The 20,532-nt window shown below is 44.5% G+C and overlaps 1 protein-coding gene across 2 annotated transcripts in view; it reads left to right on the top strand.

Annotated features, from left to right (window-relative positions):
- ITGA6 (integrin subunit alpha 6) overlaps positions 1-20,532 on the top strand; it is a 68,049-nt gene that overhangs the window by 17,514 nt on the left and 30,003 nt on the right. For both annotated transcript variants that reach the window (XM_079782130.1, XM_079782131.1), the window contains exons 2-5: positions 12,713-12,837; positions 14,482-14,561; positions 15,664-15,919; positions 17,426-17,557. In XM_079782130.1, coding sequence (XP_079638256.1) covers positions 12,713-12,837; positions 14,482-14,561; positions 15,664-15,919; positions 17,426-17,557 — 593 coding nt within the window. The remainder of the gene's footprint in view (positions 1-12,712; positions 12,838-14,481; positions 14,562-15,663; positions 15,920-17,425; positions 17,558-20,532) is intronic.

Raw genomic sequence — 20,532 nt, 5'->3', positions numbered from 1 at the left:
AATATCAGGCAACAGCCAGCAGCCTCTGGCACAGCTACTAAGCCTGTTGTTTCAGTTATCTTGTTTAGAAAATAAACGATGTGATCTTACTAATTTCCTATAGAAAATATTGAAAAATTTGCATTTCTTAAGTTATTGGAATAATAAGATGGATATGGTGACTTTATTTTGTGTTTTGTTTTTTTTCTTAAATCCTCACCCGAGGAGTAAAGATATTTTTTCCATGGATTTTAGAGAGAGTGGGAGGAGGAGGGGGGAAGGGGAGAGAGAAACATCAATGTAAGAGAGATAGAAACATGGATCAGAGAGATTGATTGGTTGCCTCCTGCATGCACCCCAACCAGGTATTGCACAAAACTGCAACCCAAGCATGTGCCCTTGACTGGGAATTGAACTGGCGACCTGCTAGTGTGCAGGCCACTGCTCTAACCACTGTGCAATGCCAGCCAGGGTGTGGGGACTTTTTAACTATTCCATTTTTCTTCCTGGTTTTTGTTAAAATATTTTATTGAAAAATGATGGATTCTTTTATAAATGAGCTATTTAATAACAGCTTTTAATAAATTTAAAAAAGTTGGCACTGATAATATTGATGCTTGGTACACTGCCATATAAAAGGTTGCTTGAGAACAACATACTTGAATTTTAAAATAGTTAAATGTGGTGATAGATTATAAAGTAAACTTTGATCTTTTAACAGAAATTTACTAAGCATCTGCTCTGTGTCAAGCACTGTGTGAAGGTCAAGGATGGGAGTGTGGTCTCATGGTCCAGTTCATATAGGTTCTTAGACTTGTTCCTTGAAAGGACAGCTCGCTGGACAGACACTTGTAATTTGCACCTCGAAAGTCAGGTACCTGATCATTCAGAAGCACGGGAAGTGACTAAAGGCCACATTTTAACAAGATCTTGGCAGCTGCTTTGTGAAACTGAAAGAACAGGGTTGCTTAGAGACTTTCATTTTTCCTTTCTTTACGGCAGTAGATAACAGCATTTTTATTGGTGAGTGATGTCTTACCGGTATGAGTTGCGTGGTCAGCCCTTTCAGCCAATAATTTTATTCTGAAAATGAGCTGGTTCTATATTTATACCTATATGTTATAAATTTGTGTGGAATTGAAGTACAATTCTTGGCCATTGAAAATGTAGGCCAGGGTATATTGTAATTTTACCGTGTTGGGTGCTAATGGCATTCATTCCTTGAGATTATTTAAGTCCTTCTTTTTGAGACATTAGAAGCAAGTGTTGAACCAAGGTGATACCCAAAAGTCGTGCCAGGAATAGAACCAGAATTCCTTCCTCACTGCCTTCTCCACTTTGCTGGTCTGACCACCCGTGCTGGTGTTCCATTTAAATGGTTGAGATGGATGCCATGATTTCACATCTTTTTTTTCTTTTTTTTTTTCTGATTGATGGTAGAGATTTCTGAACTGGAGGAGGAGTTGAATGTTGTGGATAATAAAACATGATCTGCTTTGGGTGTTCCTTTATTGCATGAGTTCCCTTGTTCTTGGTCAGAGACACACCTGTAGTAAAATGTACCAAGTCAGGTAAGAACTGGAACCCTCAGGCTCCAACAGGAGTCTCATAGTCACTGGAAACTGGATTCAGTTCTGGCATGTTTCTCCAAAGAGACAGGAAAAAAGGTGTGTGTTTTTTTTTTTTTTTGTATGTGAAATTCTGGAAAGGCCAGGACAAAACTTACTGATTTTTGATACAGATAAAGGCAACAAGGATTTTTTGGGCCCCTGTGGCATACATCTCAAACCCATAGACCTTAATTAGAACCAACCATGTTCTTGTAATATACTTTAAAAAATAAATCATTGCCTGAGGACGTTTTCACTGATTTCCGAGAGAGAGGAATGGAGAGGTAGAGAGATAAAGAAGCATCCATAAGAGAGAGAAACATCATTGCCTCTCATACGTGCTTGACCTGGGATCAAATGCATAATTTGAGCGTGTGCCCTGATTGGGAATCGAACTGGCGACCCTTTGGTGCATCACGGACGAAGCTCCAACCAACTGAGCCACACCCACCAGGGCCGAAGATACTCTTTCTAAAAAGGTGGGTAGATCAAAGTGCTTTAGTCATGTTTTTGTCCAAACAAGCAGAAAGGAGAGTGTGGGTTTTGTGGTTTAGAGTAAGATCAGGGAGTGCAGGGCACAGCTCCTGTTTCGTCACTTACCATCTGTGTGACCTTGGGCACGTGGCTTGTCCTCAGAACCTGCATCCACATTTGTGAAGTGGGTGGTGGAAATAGTGTCTACTTCCCAATAGGCTTAGAGCAGAGTGCCTGATCTAAGAGCAGGGGAGAGGAGAGCTGCCAGGGTATTGCTAGCAATGACAGGTGGTTTGCCTGCCTTTGCAGGTAGGGGATCTGTTTTTTAGTGTGTGATTTCTCGGAAGGTTATTAGAAATCTAGTCTTTGGAAAGTGAGATTTATAATTCATAGAGAAAAATCAGAGTTCTGGATGTGAAAGCTCAAGGCTAGGAGGGAAGCAGATTTGTTCCCTGTGAATTGTAACTCGTACTTGCCCAACTGGATCAGCCAGTTTGTAGAGTTAGATAGGTTTTGCATTTTCTTGGCCAAACACCCTTGAGGTTACAAAAAAAAAATAGGACTACTTTTCTGCCCTCAAGGAGTTTATAGCCCACTAAAGTGGAGCTGGGAGAAAGCCTTGTCCAGGCAAGTTTACTTTGGAAAAAGTGAAAGTTGAGCTCAGGGTCTTGAAGGCAAATTCATATGGAAAGCGTGGAGCTGGAGTTTGGAAATTGTTGGCGAGAAGAGCTCCCGTGAGGTGGGGGCAGGATGGCAGGAAGCACAGTGAGCAAAGGCACCAGGCAAGGCCTTTGTGTGCCCGGAAGTGAGGAGAGTTGGGGCAACTGATGGTGTGGCTGGGGTGTGGCTAGATGGTGGAGGGATGGCTACCAGTTGTATTGGGAAGGGTATTGGGCTTGAAGTCCTATCCATGTCAGGTAATGTCTGAGCCTTGGTTTATTCGTCTCTAAATTGCTGAGACATACCTGAATAAAAGTGCATGTGAAGGACTTGTAATTACAGAGTGTCATAGTTGGCTCACTTGCTGCCCTTCTTGTGAAAAAGAACATTGGGGCTGCCTGAGGAGCAGCCACCTGGGGGTGCAGTGAAGAGTCCTGGTGCTGAGACTGTGGAGGAATTTGACATTCTGGCGAGTCCTCTCAAACGATACAATGAAATATCGTTTTAGTTTGATTCAGTTTGGAATATAGTCAGTTTCCTTGTCCATCTTTCTCCTCCTCCTAGTTCTTTGCAGGTGGTTAAGTGGGGGGCGGTGGGCAGCAGATCTGCCCAAAGGGATGCCAGGGCGCAGTAATATTTGCTAATGCTCAGGACCGCTGGGTATCAATATTGGTGAATGCAGAGGTCTCAGGTGTATTTCTTCAATCTCCAAATAACCAATCACCAAAATAAGGAAAATAGTCACTTCATAACTATAAACTGATATATATATATAATAATTATTATTATTTTTACTGAGTTTCTGGTTGCCGAGGCGAGAGAATCAGGCCAGGCCCTCTCCCCCCTGAGAGGAACTTGGCACAGGCAGAGGTGCACAGTTTGGGTGAGAGCGCAAACAAGCTTTAATGCCTCCTCTCCCTCTCTTCACCAGGTGGAGCAGGGAGGGGAGGAGAGGGCAGAACCCCTCCGCCATCCAGCCAGGCTGCCAGGTGTGCTGCTGGTGGCCAGGGGATGGTGGAAGGGCGTGGCGTTCCCTCTTGGCCACTGTCCCTGGGAAAGCAGGCACTTCGCTCTCCAGCCGGAGGAGGGGCAGGGCTGCTGTCCGTGGACAACTGGAGAGTCACCTGGCTGGGGAGGCGGGCTCTCTCCTAAAGCCGGTGGAGCTTGGTGACCAGGCAGGCTGCTCACGTGGAGGTTGAGCACAGGGCCTCCCAGGCCGAAGCACTCACAGTGCCTGTGAAACCACGGCCAAACCCGGCCACTCCATTGGGATGCCAAGCAGGGCATCGTGACACTCAAGCGGCTGCACGAGTCAGTTCCTTTGCCAGCTTTCTTCCTGAGGCTGGGGTGACGGTGTAATGTGTCTTCCACACGCGGGCGTTTTTTGAGAATGAAAGGGGGCCCCCAGGACAAAGGTGTGAGCCAGGACTGTCCTGGGGAGTTTGTATGTATGGTCAGCCTGGCTGGAGGCTTGAGCCCAGAGCTTCCAGGAGAGAAGGCGTGGCCCAGGGCCTGTCTCACGCTGTCTGTCCAAAGCGCCATGTTCTCCAATCTGAGGGTCTTCATTGAAGAGCTGTTTTCTGTACACCCTTGAATATAAGGCAAGGTTTCTTCTCACCCCGAAACGATTCTGCCTTATATCTGAGCCTTATAAAACCATTCTCCTGTGACAGCTGCCCTCTTGATTACTTTATTGTGAACCACAAAGTTCTGTTTGTTATAAACACATTAGCCTAAAAGGACCATAATCAGTTGTAATGCGGAAAGAGGTTAAATTTGGTTTTAAAATATTTTAAATGAAATAAATTGATTTAAAGAAGTGAGCCTAAATTTCTTTGCCTCCGTTTAGTAACGATTCTTCAGGACTTGACATCCTGATTGCACGTCTTGGATATTGTTATAAACTTGAACATGTCCTGGAAGTGCTCTGGAAAACTGGCTCAGACATTGCTTTTAGGAAGTAATGTCAAAGAAACACAGGAAGTTTGAATAAAATCACTCCATGAAATACAAATAAAGCTATTTTAAGTGAACATTTAATATAATGTTATTTTACACTTTTATATAAATGATCAGATGTTGTCAGTCAGCTATTTCATCTACATCATAAAAGTCTAAATATACAAAGTGGCAAAACAGCACACCTTTTTTGGATTTTTTCCTGTGGAAGGAGTCTTACGTGTGTAGGCCTGCACCTGGCGTATGAGGGGTGGTAGCAATGCTGAAGAGATGTGGTAACAGCTGGGAAGGACATTCACCTTCAACTGTGGGGGAACTAGGCTGCGAGGAAAATCTGGTCCCTTCAAGAAATTGGATTTTGACTTGGGGTTCCAGGTGGTACTCGGGGTGTACTTGCCTCCAGGCTCCTCAGGGCTCCGTAGTGGCTGGGAGATGGGCAGGCTCTGCTTTGACCTTACTAAAGGAAGGAGTCACAATCAGGAGGGGACTGAGAAAGGAGGGGGGTCCTCCCCTGTGACCACCTGGGGGTCATCAGGGAGGCGGGGACTGGGAAGGAGGCGTGGCTCTGGAACGGAAGATCTCTGTGGAGGTCCACAGGCCCCCCATGACACCCTCACCCACGAATTCTGCAGAGTGCAGGCTGCTGGCATTTACTATTCTAGCCAGAAACAAAACAAAAACCATAGCACTTCTTTGGCAGGGAGAGGGATGGAAATGTTGACATGTGCATGTTTTACAAAGCTTAAGTCAGTTATAACTCAATTAAAAGTAAAAAGGAATGGACTCCTGTAGAAGAGGCGAGGGAGCCCGTGACATTGTTTTCAAAAAGGGTAAGGTTCCTAGTGTGAATGCTGGCACCCCAAGGACGAAGCCTTCCTCCCGCAGCGTTAGAGGAGTGGCGGGCAGTCTGACCACAGCTCCCTACCCACTGAGCCCGAAGTGAAAACCCCCGGCAGCAGGCGCCTCCCAGAGCGCCCTTGCAGAACTCCTGCCCTGCTGAGACCCAGCCAGAAAGGGGCCTTTCCCTACAACAGCCAACAGGAGAACAAGGATTAGAGCTGGCAGCAAGCAGAAAAGGGGAAGACACAGATGATCCAGGGACAGGAAGGGAACTGGGGAGGAGAGACCTCTAGGTAACATACTAAAATACTCAGAACTTTGAGAATATACTAAATTCACAAAATCAGAATAGAATGCATTATGTGAATGGCACAATCAGAATAAAAAGCTTTTGGAGATTGTAAGTGCTGACATTTACATTTTTATTGGATTGAAATTTAATTGAAATTTAAAATAGAAGTACTGGGAAATAAAGTTGAGAAATCTCAGAACCACAGAGAGGGGAGGAAAAAGAGAGAGAAGGTAGATTCATCCAAAGATAATGGGATGAGGGAAATGATCAATGCAGGGTGGGTGTCTCCTGGGAAGTGATGTACTGAGTCTGTAGACTGAGAGAGGCCACACAGTGCCCAGTGAGTGAATAAAGGCTCCCACGCAGACACTGTCCTGCTGTTCAGAACACCTAGGGCAAAGGGGAGAGCCTCAAAGTCACCCTCAAAGAAATGAAAATTGGACTTGCATCAGAATTTTTATTGGCATCGCTGGATACTAGAATAGAGTGTTAACATCAAAGAAAATGTTTTTCCCTAGTGTCCTACACCCAGACTATCTCGCTGGGGAGAGTGGGATAATGACATTTTTGTCTATGCAGGGACTCAGTTTACCTCTCATATAGTGTTCCTTAGGATGCTATTTAAGAAAGTAATTCAAATAAGAGGAAAATGTGGGAACCCAGGTCAAAGCAGATCAACCCAGGAGGGCAGGGAGGGAAGTCCCAGGAGGACCCCGTGCAGCAGGCTAGAGGAGCAGTCTGGGTGGTAGCGGGAGTGCAAGGGCTCTGAGAAGGAAACTGGGACAAAGGAGGTCCCAATTCCATGCAGGTATGGCTGGGAGCGTAGGAAAGACCGAGGCTAGAATAAACAATGCAAGGAGAAGGAAAGGCAATGAGAAGGGGAAGCCAAGGAAAGCAAAAGTCACGGTCCAAATGCGAAGTACGCCAGTTGATAGAATGTAAGATAAGTCTGACCTTGATGCTAGGAACGGCTTCCTTTGAGGTCAAGGGCTTCTGATACTGGTCTCAGATTGAGGATCATTTCAGTGCAGTTTGGTTCAGCACCGAATTATATTTACCTGTTGGCGTTCAAAGAGCAGATGACCGAATGGTGGTTACATGACAAAATGTAAGTGGTAATGGCTCTGATAATAATGTAAAAGTATGGGAGAAACCAAGAGGAAAGTTTGGGAGAAAGGGTTAGATTGCTGATAGTGTCATGTCACCGCCTGGGGAATGGAGAGGTTGTGTTAGAAGTTGATGAAGGGAAAAGTAGAGGTTAACGTAAATTATTTAAAACTTAAAGGGTAGCAAGTAGAAGAACTAAAGTAATTTAGTTATTAAACATAGACAAAATAGCAAGTAGTTTAAGTTCTTTTCATATTGTGGGGCCAACAAGTATTGCTTAAAGCTGACATAATCAAGAAATAAATGTATAAACAATATCTAGAGTTAAAAACAAATTCAGAAATTTAAACAAAAAAACAAAAAACTTTGCCCAAGAATTTGGAATCAGTTGCTTTCCATTGCAAGTTCTTTCTTTTTTATTTGTATTTTTTTACTTTAACAAAAATTAAAAAAAACTAACTTTGGAGATGGGTTTAAATGACGAAGTAACAGTTGAAATGGTTAATGCCATCTTCTAATCTTTCAAGGCTTAATTTGGACAAACTAAGAAGGCTGTGTTTTAAATTAAGCAATAATAGTGTCCTTGTTCTAATGAAGCAATATTTCATGTTTCCTGAGACAAAGTTGCATGGCTCGAGGCAGGATCTTTAATCCTTGAGGAAATGAATTATTGCCAAAAACAATGAAGCAAAGCTGCTATTGTCCCCAGAGTTCGGAAAGTGCCCCAGTATTTAAGACTTTTGGTTGAAGTAGTTATATAAAAGTATGCTCATTGGGTAAGAACTTGACTATAGGAAACAGGAGTGTGGCTTATTTGAAGAAGTTTGTTGAAATAACCTTGTGGCTAATCGCATGATAGGGAATCCTGAATCTTTGTACCGAGAATTCTGATCTAGACTCAAAGACTTGACTTTATATCATATTCTCAGTTATAGTCTCACTTGTGTAGTTAGCCTTCTACATTGCATTTTACTATTTCAAATTTTATTCCTCATCAGTTTTGTCCTGTATTCTATTTTTTATTTTTACTTTTGTTAATCCTCACTCGAGGATATTTTTTCCACTGATTTTTAGAGAGAGTGGAAGGAAGCGGGAGACCACAGAGAGAAACACCGATGTGAGAAACATTGACTGGTTACCTCCTGCATGTGCCCTGACGAGGGCCAGAGATTGAGCCTGCAACCCAGGTACGTGCCCTTGACTGGAATTGAACACAGGGCCCTTCAGTCTGCTGGCCGATGCTCTGTCCACGGAGCCAAACCAGCGAGGGCTTGTTCTGTCTTCTAAATGTGGGTTTTCAATATGTTGGAATCCCCAGGCAGCTTTTATGTCAGTACGGCTTTAAAATAGTGGAGGTCATTGTCCACTGCCCTGTGGAAAGCAATTTCAGAAATAATTTTTCCTGTTCCTTTGGTATCTAAAACTACCTTCGTTCAAACCCAGATTCTTACCCTTCCTTGATGCAGTTTTCCTTTGGACCTGATATGGAAATAGGCTTCTTAGACGCTGCTCTGTTCATTTCCACTACTTCCCATTGGAGGCCATAATTTATATGGCTTAGCCCCTGTCACTCTGAACGTGGGTTGTTACTGTAGTTCTGAATTCCTCCATACGTACTGGGTGGGTCAGTACTGAGAGCAGCTGCTATTGCTGTGCTCCTTTAGAGAAATGAGCGAACAGCCGGCAGCTGCTGCCCGGGTGCCAGGAGCTGCTGTGGGTATCTTCCGCTGGTGCCCAGAGATGCCTGCTGCTCACTCTGGATCCAGCATCAAAGGGCATTGAGGGCAAAGGGGAGAAAGCTGGGGTTTGAGCAGAAACGGGGTTTTGGTGTGGCCCGGGGGTCCCCTAGATGCGGACTGTCCCTCCGGGAGCCGCGCCCTCCCTGCTGGCTCAGAGCTGGCTTTGTTCCGAACGGCGTAGACCAGGGTCCTGGAGGACTGGCGGGAGGAAGTAGATGGGTTGCACCGGGGACCGTGTCATTGACTGGACACAGCTCTGTTTTTGATTTGTTTGCCGGACGCAGCCTCAGCTAATGGCTGTGTCCTCCTGTGGTGAAGGCTGGTTCTAAGCAGAAGGAAGAGTTTGCCTTTTTCCTGAACCAGAGAGGGCAGCTTTAGCTTCACCTTGAGGGTGAAGACACCTGCCAATTGCTGAGTTTGGTTGGGGTGACTGTGTTCTCCCGTTAAGGTGCTTCCTTGCCTTTTCCGTGACTCTAATTTTATCTGACTTAAGCCCTCCCCCATCATTGTTTTACTTGTATGTGTGGTCCCAGGGACACCCCCTTCCCTCATGAGTGTCTGCTTTTCCCCCTTTGGCTGCTGGGGCCTGGGCCTGAGGTCACAGAGCACCCCTGCCTTCTTCCATCCCAGGTGGCGCCTTAGCCACAAGGGTAAGGGACTCCATGGAAGATGGAGGTGTACCAAGTAGGGAGAAACCCTAGGACGCAGCCAAGAGAACGGGCTGGAGGAAGTGCTGCTCTGTAAATGGAACAATCTCTGCAGCTTTTTAAACAACACGATGCAAGGAAGCACCTGTCTCCTGCAGGGCACAGCAGGCAGCGGAAGCGTGGGGCTCCGCGGGCTCCATCTCATCACTCCTGTTCCTCTGGCTCCTTCCCTCCCAGCCTTCCCTCTGGCTCCATGCTCCTCACCTGGCCCTCCAGAGCCACTGTCACCTCTGGGCGATACCTCCCTCCCAGGCAGGCTTTGGCGCCCTCCTCTGGCTGCACACAGCACTCTGGTCCGCCCTCGCCTTTCCTCTACCTTCCTGTGGTTTAGTGACCAGCTTACGGCTCAGGCTCCTCCAGGGACAGCTTGGCAGCAAGGGGAGGGGATGAGTCCTTATGCGTCCTCGGAGGCTCTTGAGTGTTTGCGGAATGAATAAGCGAAGGAATGAGCAAGTACAGTACACAGGAAACAACAGGCCCCATACCTGCCCCAGGTAGGTTGCCGGCCTCCTTTGGGCGTGGACGAGGAGGAGAGGAGGTGGTCAGAGGAGACACAGTAATAATCTTGGAACTCTGGGCTGCTCCTGCTAGCCTTCCGGCCGGAGTTGGTTGCCTTTACAGGAAATCTCTTCCCCGATCTTCACCCCACCCACTGCAGCCGTGCTGTGGCGCTGCCTTCCCGCATCGAGCCTTGCATACAGCGCAGGTCTCATGTCAGTGTTTCCTCTGGGTAGGGTTTGCCCTTTCAGCGGTGGGAAATGCCTTAACGTCCTGCGTTCTGTTTCCGAGGAAGCCTTTTAAAAGGACAGAGGGAAAACACGTTGCTCCAAAGTCGTTTTTGTGTTGGCTCCCAACGAGTGAGGTCTTAAGGCAGAGCACTCGCCCTCCTTCCGCAGGTCTCCCCGTTCTCCATCTGGACAGCCAGAGGCTGCGTGTGCTCTCTGTGCTTCCAGCGCTCACACCTCCTGACTCGGTGATTCGGACCCCCACACCTTGCATATCCCTGCCAGGACCTGGGACAGGCTTCCAGCCCCACATCTGCCAGGTAGTTGAGCTTGTTTGCTCACAGTCCAGGCCAGTTCACCTCTCAGCTACTTGACAGAGCTCCTGGGATCATGGACATGAATGGCATAGGTGTGGGGCGGCTCCATGGAGACCCCTGTGGCTCTTGGCCTTGCCTTGAATTTGACAACGATGGTGTGTTCTGTGCTCACTCAGTGTTCCCTGGGCCAGCTCCTCGGTACCCCACTTGCCCCTTCCATGAGGAAGGAAAGGGGGACCAGCGTCCATTCTTGGAGAGAGGGCCACTTTTAATTGCATCAGCCTTAACTGTTTCTTGTTTGCCCTGAAAACATTTACTATTTTCTAAGAAGTCTCAGGCACCAAGGACTCTGCCTCGGTCCCGCTCAGACTCAGTTCCAGTTCTGGGCTTTGGTGTGACTGGTTTCGTCCCTTCAAAGGGTAGGGAGGATTGGAGGTGGCGGCTGACGGGGCCACCACGCAGGGGCCTGGGAGGGACGATGGTGTTAGGGACGCGTGTTCCCACATGAGTCGAGCCTCACTCGCTCTGTAAGACCCTGCTTCACTGGCTCTGCCTGGGCACAGCCTGGTTCCCCTCTTTTCCGAGTGCATTTTCTACCTGTTGCACCACTGCATTGCATTAGTTAAAAACAAATTCATTAAATCCTTCAGTGGGTTCACAGCAGAGGCAGAGGTGGTGGTAGGGGGTGTTTGGTTTGTGGGTTGATTTTTTTTTTTGCTTCTGTGTCCAAGGTTTGTGGATTTCTTGAAGGCCGGGAGTGGCTTGTTTTCTGTTTGGGGGAATTTGTGGTTTGTTCGTATTCGTTTTTTCGGCTCTTTTTCCTCAGTCCCAGCCTCATTTCTCTCGGTCCAGTCAGGTGTGTGTTCTTTCTTGAAGCATTTGTCCCCACCAGTCAGCCAGATCCCAAAGATGGTAAAACTGCTGGTGAGTAAAGAGCATTAGCAAAAGGAACCCGGCAGAAAGGCTGTGGGTCTCCAAGGATCCCTCCTGGCTGTGAAACAGTGAGATTTTGAGGATTGTGTGTCTGGGTGAGGGGTCCCTCTTGTAGGAGATAGCAAGAACACGGTGGGAAGAAAGAAGCAATATTATGATGTCTAGTGCATACACGGAACCACCCAGACCCTCCCTGAATCCTTTGTGCAAGACTGATCGGGCGATAGTGGAGGATTTTGTCGGAGATGGTAAAATTGCCAAGATTAGTAAGAATTGATGGGGAAAGAGGCCAACAAGTGCAAAAGAGAGGAATTCATTGAGTTTTATCTTGGGCAAAGGGTTAGGTGCTAAATCAGTATTGTTAAAAAATAAACTGGTGCATATTAAAATTTTTACAAGTTTATTTGAGCAAAAATGGATTCACATCGCCAAAATGGAAGAGGTTAGGAGTGCTCCCCCGATAGGAGCGGGGGAAAGATTGATACAGACAAAGCAAGGAAGCAAAGAAAGGGAAGTACTTGATCAAATATAGATTAAAGCCTCGTTGGCTGTTTGTGATTGGTTGTCCTTAGGGTTTGATTGGGTAACCTTGACATTTACAAGCTTACATTTCTTTTCCTCACGTAGGCCACCGTGACATTAGAGCCCTGCCTGTCTAATAGCTTTCTGGTTTAACTCACTTAACAATATAGAAGCTGAAATCTAGGGCATAGTAAAAATTACCTTTGAAAAATACCGCAGGAAGACACAGTATGTATTAGAAATTGACATTTTCTGTCACTTGTTGTGAGACTGTTGGTTTTGTCTGTTGAGTTCCATAGGATGTCCTTGGCATAGGTGAAGGGGTCCTGTTCTACGAAAAGTGTCTTTTTGAACAACAGGGTCGTACTCGGGAGCGGGCTGCTGCTCCTAGAGATGGACGGGTTTTTTGTTTGGTCTCCACAGCCCCTCTCCTTGGGCTTGACCTGCGTAGGAGTTGCATGTGTACGTGTTGTGGTCACAGGACTCTGCCTCTGCTCCCCCTCCCTGCCTAAGCTGCAGAGACTCAGTGGGCTCCTGGACAGAGGATAAGCCCAATATCTCGGTACTGACTCATTGAGATGTATTTTTTTTAAAAAAATATTTTTATTGATTTTAGAGAGGAAGGGATAGGGATAGAGAGCTAGAAACATCAATGATGAGAATTGATCAGCTGCCTCTGGCTCGCCCCCTACTGGGGATCAAGCCCGCAACCCAGGCACGTGCCCTTGGCCGGAATTGAACCTGGGACCCTTCCGTCCGCAGGCCGCCGCTCTGTCCACTGAGCCAAGCCGGCCGGGCTCACTGAGATGGATTAAACTCACAGCTCCGATTCTCTGTTCTGTCCACAGGTTGCTGGTGGGGGCCCCCCGGGCAGTGGCCCTTCCGCTGCAGAGGGCCAACCGGACAGGAGGCTTGTACAGCTGCGACATCACCTCTCGGGACCCGTGCACACGGATTGAATTTGACAACGATGGTGTGTTCTGTGCTCACTCCGTGTTCCCTGGGCCAGCTCCTCGGTACCCCGCTTGCCCTTTCCATGAGGAAGGAAAGGGGGACCAGCATGCATTCTTGGAGAGAGGGCCACTTTTACTTGCATCAGCCTTAACTGTTTCTTGTTTGCCCTGAAAACATTTACTATTTTCTAAGTCCCGTTGAGGCGCTCGGTATTGCTGCGCCTCCTAGCCCTGATACGGTGTATTGATGCTGCCACCTAGTGACGTGTTCAAGTTCTACCGGAGGCTGTTGAAAAGCTGAATTCAGAGCAGGGAAGAGAATTGAATGTGCATGTCTTGTACGTAGCAGCCAAAAGTTCTCACTTGCTGTTAAGTATTGGGGAGAAAGCCGATGTTAAATTTCAGATCTCTCTGAAATGAGAGCTGACCAGCATGGGTAAAATTTGCCCTGCTGTCTCAGGTCGGGGCTTGTTTGTGAGGACTGTATGTTGGACAGAGCAATTATTAGCGACTGACAAGCTCCAACCAAACCTAATGTGACATACGTGGTCTGAGTAGATTTGCAGATTCATGTGTTATTTTTATGTTCTTCTCATGCTTTTTCATCTTTTAGAGATGACCTATTTTCTGATTAGAAAATAATACATGTTTATTATGGGAAACTTGTAAATGGCAGCGACCTATAAAGAAAACCCACTGGTGCCCTAACCGGTTTGGCTCAGTGGATAGAGCATCGGCCTGCGGACTGAAGGGTCCCAGGTTTGATTCCGGTCAAGGGCATGTACCTTGGTTGCGGGCACATCGCCAGTATGGGGCATGCAGGAGGCAGCTGACCGATGTTTCTCTCTCATCGATGTTTCTAACTCTCTATCCCTCTCCCTTCCTCTCTGTAAAAAATCAATAAAATATATTTTTTAAAACGAAAACCCACTGGTAATGTAGACAGAATCGTTTTTTATTTAACATTTTGGCATTTCCCTTCTGTCTACTTGAAGTTGTTTAGTTTCCATAGTTTTGTAACGATTCCAGATTGAAAATTGTTGCCTTCCATGCTTCGCATTGAGGAAGGGCAAAAATTTGGATAGAAGGTCATAAAGTAGGTTCAAATTGATATTGAAATGAGCACATGGTGATATTTGTGGTTTCTTTCTTTTTGGGGGGGGCAGAAGGAGTGAAAAGAAACACACCCCTTTCTTTCTTGGCATCGATAGAAAAATACAATAGGAACCTGAGGTCTTATCTTCCCGTCTCCAGTAAAGAAAGGAACAGCTCATGCTATATGCAGCAGATTTGGGAGTGTGTAAGAGAAGCGTACACTTCCTGTTAGTTTGGATGGTAGTTGGATTTTGGAAGCTGGAAGTCTTAAATTTTCAAATACCTCTCTGTACTGGGGACACTGGGTGTCAGAGGGTGAAGGGCCACCTGGTAAGCCTATGTATTTTGTGTAAAGAATTTTATGCAAGAGTCTTACCAACAATCACCCATCTGTTTTCTTAAGATGAGAAGTAATTTTTCTGGGCCGAGTAGCTGAATTTACTCAGTAGTTACACTTGGAGTCAATGCTATTTGGAAACCGTTTCTTGTGTGTTTGTTCATCTATTGGTTCATTGCCTGTTTGAGTCACTTTGAAGTCCTAACTGTGTAACCTGTGCTGCTGTCCACAGCCGACCCTTCCTCGGAAAGCAAGGAAGACCAGTGGATGGGGGTCACTGTCCAGAGCCAGGGTCCCGGCGGCAAAGTGGTGGTGAGTAGGGGAGCGTGTTCATTCCGCCGGGCCTGAGTGCCCGGCTGACCGCAGCGAGCACAGCAGTGCTTTTCTTTAGAACATGCAAATTCAAAGAACTTCTTAACAAAATTCTATTGAATATCTCAAACTCTAGATGGTCTTAGAATAAAAAAAGCAAAACAAGCTGGACATGGTCCCAGGAACCATGTAGCTTTTATAGATGAGGTATAAAAAAATATGGGAATGGTCATGGAAAGTAAGGTCAAATTTTTTAAACTCCCATGATTTATTCTGAGCTTCTTCAAGTAGAAGTGGTAGCGAAAATGAGAGGGTCTGTTAGATGGGTTATGCTGGGTGACCTTGGGAGTGACCCCCGGGGCCGGAGTATGATGATCTTTCTGTGTCTCCTTCAAAATAAGATTGCTATAACAAATGTATATAGAATTTGGAGAAAAAAAATGAGCATTTTACTGGACGTTGAATTTTGCTATTGAAGGGCTGTATTATGGGAAATAGACTTGGATGTTGTCAAGTATCTTCAGCCTGTATTGAGTGGGTACAGCTTTGAATACCCTGTAAAACTATAGAGTGATTTCATCTCTCCCAGCAGTGTAGTTCTCTCTGCCTTATAGGATAAGCTATCTCAGAGCTTAGGTTATAAATTAGGATGTAGGATTATAAGGGAGTAGTATGGGTAAAAGGAAAATGTCTGGTTTGGCCATGTTTGCCTGATTCCTGTGAAAATGTGCCCATGGTTTCTCTCCTCTGCAACAGGCTATTTTCACAAACATACTGATGTGAAGGTTTATACAGCCATTAAGCCAATTAAATTAAGAAAATGAAATAAGGTGTTTCCATTGTTTATGTGACAGCTACATTTATAAATAAATTACCTGCGTATTACAGATTAGCATTTAGTATTCAGATCGGACATTATCCTTTGGGTGAAAATAAAGGTCTTCTTAGTGACACTTTGGGGGAAGATTTACTGGTTTCGGATCCAATCCCAGGATGAGGGCACGTTTAACATCCTTTTTAGTATTGACAATTGTATCCATTTGTAATGAAAACCATAAGGTTTGTAGACATGCGTGGGCTACTTTATTCCATCTGTTTGCAGACATGTGCTCATCGATATGAGAAAAGACAACATGTTAATACAAAGCAGGAATCCCGAGACATCTTTGGAAGGTGTTATGTCCTGAGTCAGAACCTCAGGATTGAAGATGAGATGGATGGAGGAGACTGGAGTTTCTGTGATGGCCGACTGAGAGGCCATGAAAAGTTTGGTTCTTGCCAGCAAGGTGTAGCAGCCACTTTTACTAAAGACTTTCACTACATTGTATTTGGAGCCCCAGGAACTTATAACTGGAAAGGTATGACGTGTGTTTATAGAAATAGAGATTAGACTATATTATTTCTATTATATGCACCAAGGTTTGGTAAACTTTAAATTAAAACAAAATGTGTTATAGTGTACTTGTAAGTTATAGAAGTAGGGGAGGATATTAAAATCTCTAAATCATATGACTTTTAAAAACAAACAATGGTGCAAGTGTATGTTTTAAGAGATTTTTTTTTCTCCACTAGCAATTTACATTAATACAAGTAGTTAACTTTTTCTGTAAGCATATGATAATTAACACTAGTAGTTTAACGTTAGTAGTATTGCTGTTTTATATTTGCCTCTCATGAAGCTGAAAGTCTTAATTTTAAGGTAGTGATCTGAAAACTGATAAGAATGGAGTCTGTCGTGTACAAATAACAGTGTCTTAATATAGACATTCCTTTCATTATATGCTATCTTAAAAGGCTGTCTTTTGCTAATAGACTTAGAAGGCTAGATGGCAGATTAGGGAATTTTGAGATGATAATTTCAGATAACTTGCAGAAAAGTTGTTTAATGGTATTGTTTAATCATCGTGATGTAGTAAAAGGAGACATGGGAAGGGGGAGGGAGAAGAATGGCCCACATTTTAAGAAAGTTATTAAGGTAAATTTTATGTTATAACATTTTCACTAGTCAGGAAAAACTTAGGAAAACTTTTCCTTTCCATTAAAACACTTCCACGTTTTTAAATTCCTGTTAGATACAATCCTTGAGAACACTTACTCTGTATGTGATCCACAGTGACCTTGGGCAGCAGTATCCTTTGCCCCCACCCCACCCCCAATCAACTGTTTCACATAATGGTATTTGTCAGGTTATTTCGACCTAATCAAAACAACACATTTAATTTAGAAGTAGTTTTATTTTAGGAAGAACCGATGCCATACATAATAAGACAAAACAATAAAAACACCCAGAAATTATGTATGCTTTAATTTACAGGAAACATGTCTTGTTGTTTTATTAACCCTGACTTAGAAGGTTACTCTTTTTAAAAAGTCACATAGTGGGTTTTTTATAGAAAATCTTTTTAATGAAGGATTTTAAAAAATGAAATATTGGTTAAAGTGAAGAACAGATCAAAATATTAATTTCATTTTACACTACAGTAAAGAAGGTAACAATTTTGGATTATAGAAAATGTAAAGTATCATCAGGTTCATATCATTTTTAAAATATTGTTTTCTGTAGATTTAGTTAACTTTTCATTTTCATCTACTTTCATGGCATTTTAAAGATAATTCATGAGACTGCATGGGGCATTTTTTTTTTATTACTAGGACAACTTTCTTTGACATAAAAATTTACATGAACATGACTTTTTACCTTCAAAACCTCAAAAGTCATTTCTTTTTTCTGCCTTTTCTTCCTCCTCACTTTTCTTGCTGTACTTAGTGTGATAACATGAGGAATGTTTTATTAGGATCCACCTGTTTTATTTTGTTTCATCTTCACTTTTTTGTTGTTGTTTTTTACCATCTCATTCCTTTAGGGATTGTTCGCGTAGAACAAAAGAATAACACTTTTTTTGACATGAACATCTTTGAAGATGGGCCTTATGAAGTTGGTGGAGAGACTGACCATGATGAAAGTCTAGTTCCTGTTCCTGCTAACAGTTACTTAGGTAGGAATGAGAGGAGGCGGCACGCCTACCTTTGCAGAGGCCTCTGAGGGACACTGCCCTCCCGGGACCTTGGCCTTTGGGCGGAGAACAGATCAGGTGGAGCCAGGGGCCTGCGGCTGCACTGACTGGGATTTGGTTTCGGCCTTGGTGGTTCTGAGGCTTGGGATTCTTCCCTTCGGGCCTAGGCTCCCTCACGTGGGGACAGCCCTACTTCCTCCTAAAATCGCCTGTCCTCTGCACGGACGTCTGTCTCCTGAGCCAGCGTTGGCCTCTGTAACCTGAAAAGGGCTGTGCGTGCAGCTGAGAATAAACGCATGGATGTCAGCTGAGCTGCCTCCCCTCTCCCTTCAGGGCCTCTCTCCAGGCTGCTCCTAAGAGCCGCATTTATGAAGTTACTCTTAAGTGGCAGGTCAAGACCCCAGGTCCGGCCGCCGTGATTGCCTTTCTCCGGGGTTGGCCCTGCTTCTGGACTGGGGCCTCGTGTCACCGGGCCCTGGCGGGTTGGCACGGGGCCTCCCAGCAGAGGCTGAGCAGGACTTGCTGAAGGAGCGTGGGGACACCCGGATTATGGCTAAGTGCCCGTTCCTTAACTCCTAAGGCGTGTTTGCATTACTAATGGGGTCCTAAATTATTCATGTGCATTATGGTAATTACACAAAGGCTTTTAAAAGCTTTAATTCTTAGTGTGAGGTGACATAAAGAATAATTATTGTGCATTTCTTGGAAAAAATGTAAAAAATCTCCTAAACCCAAAGAGTAACCTATTTTTTTTTTTAAAAGAAAAGAACCCATATGCTAAAGATATTACTGGAACAATGAAAAGGAAAAAATAGGAATAAATATAAGATTAATTCTAAATAATGTATTAAACATATTCTTAAAAAATTGTTCTAAATGTCAACTTAATTGAAAAATAACATTAAAAAATAAGTTGTTCTAATTATATAGGTATGTCCTAACAGAACTGTTCATGAAAATTTTTCAGACACTCCCTCCTCCCCTAAAATAAAAAATTAAAAACTTGGTATGAAGGCATAGAAGAGGGAAGAGAAAAGTTATATTTAACTACTTGTCAAGCACCTACATAATGTTTTATAGGTCTCATTTGATCTTCTCAACAACCTATGCTAATAAAAGAGTAACATGCTAATTGACCATACCTTTGCAATGCCCACCAGCCAATCAGGAGTGAGTATGCAAATTAACCCAACAAAGATGGCAGGTTAATTTGCATACACAGGCACTGAGTGGCCGGACGTTCCACACCATCCCAGCCGCTCAGGGCTTCTGGGCAGCATGGGAAGGTGGAAAGGCGGCTCCGGCCAGAGCAAAGGCAGTGCCGGCAGCCAGGGGAAGGAAAGCCCATTCTTGCAGGAATCTTTGTGCATGGGGCCTCTAGTATTGTAAAATAAGTATTATTGCCCCTCTTGCTGGGTGTGTGAATGGCTTTGCAGGACATGAAGGGGACATAGGACAATAAGCAATTTTCAGCCTCAGTTACTAAATGTGGTTTTTCAAGGCCAATATTATCAACAAACCAATGCTTTATTTGATTATATTTTAACAGACAACCGCTCTTCAAATGCTTTATTCAAGGATAAGTTTATAGTGAGAAACATTGAATTTTCATGGCTCTAGGCAAGAAGCCAACTCTTTGGTCTTTAGGGTAGAGGCCCATGGATTTTACAAGCTTCGTTGCTATTAGGACGTTTGGGTCTGACACATTTGCTGCTTTCAGAATGGGTTTCCTCAAAAGTGGATGCCTGGGGAAAAAGTCAAGTTTGTGCGGTTTAGTTGTCCGTGCTGTCTGTGCATCTGTCATTTCAAAAAATCAGTGGGTTTTAGGAATGAAACGGTCTGCTTGAGGCTTGGGAAGCTGGCAGACAGCGTGGCTTGCCAGATGCTGCGGTGGCCTCATCATCCAGCAAGAAGAACGGTGGTTGCCGTGGTGCCTCCTACCCGGCATAATTGCTTTTCCTTCCATCTCTTCCACTTCTCGCACGTGCGCAGGCCTGCTGTTTTTGACCAGCGTTTCCTACACAGATCCCGATCAGTTTGTTTATAAAACACAGCCTCCCAGGGAGCAGCCCGACACGTCCCCTGACGTGATGATGAATAGCTACCTAGGTTTGTGATCTCACAGATGACAAATCAATTGTCTTGGTCATGCTCATTTAAAACATTTTTTTTTTATCCATACAGAGCATAAATCTTTTTATTTTCTATTTCATTTCAAGTGAAGCCCACCCGAGAAGCATGCTGCGGTGGAGGCTCTGCCGCCAGATGGTTTTCAGAGCTGGGTTTGACTAGATCGCCCTGCTCTAAACTGGTGGCTCATCCTATTTCTCGACTCACTGCACACAGTTTGAGAACTGCAACAGTAGTGGTGAAACTTTGCATAAATAAAACCCAGTAAAAAAGGGTGGCCTTACACTACTCTGCCCCTGCCTCACCTCTGTAGAAATACTTGCTTAATTTGAATGGTCTTGATGTGGGCATTTATATTTGCCTCCCGATTAAATCTTGTATTTGTAATCTGACGTCCTACCTGACGCTTTACGATGAGATGTTCTAATGCTTTCCGCCCCCTCCTGACAAATTGATATAGATGATAAGTTGCTCACCTCTATTGTTTACATGTGTTCTCAAATGCTATGGCTCATCAATCATGGTTTTGTTTGCATGTTTGTGTCTGAGAACTAAGTGGGTTCAAAATAATGAAATGCTGCTTGTGGTGTATTGATGGAGTTGGCATTTGTGTTTGCCTGATTACCAAGGGGATTGATGCGTATGGACATTACTAATCATTTATTATGGCAGAACCCCACAACATGCACTCAGTTATACTATCAGGTTGTATCTCTGTGTATCTGATGTCAGTTTGCTATGATAATTTAGTATCTGGTTTGATCTCCTTTTACCGCAGGCCTAGTATTAAAATAAGGTTCAAACTGATTCTTACAGTGAATGAATCC

Source organism: Cnephaeus nilssonii (genome assembly GCF_951640355.1).
Source record: "Cnephaeus nilssonii genome assembly, chromosome: 10".
Classification (NCBI taxonomy): Eukaryota; Metazoa; Chordata; class Mammalia; order Chiroptera; family Vespertilionidae; genus Cnephaeus; species Cnephaeus nilssonii.
The sequence above is the reverse complement of the archived record's forward strand: the minus strand, read 5'-3'. Positions and strand labels throughout refer to the sequence as shown.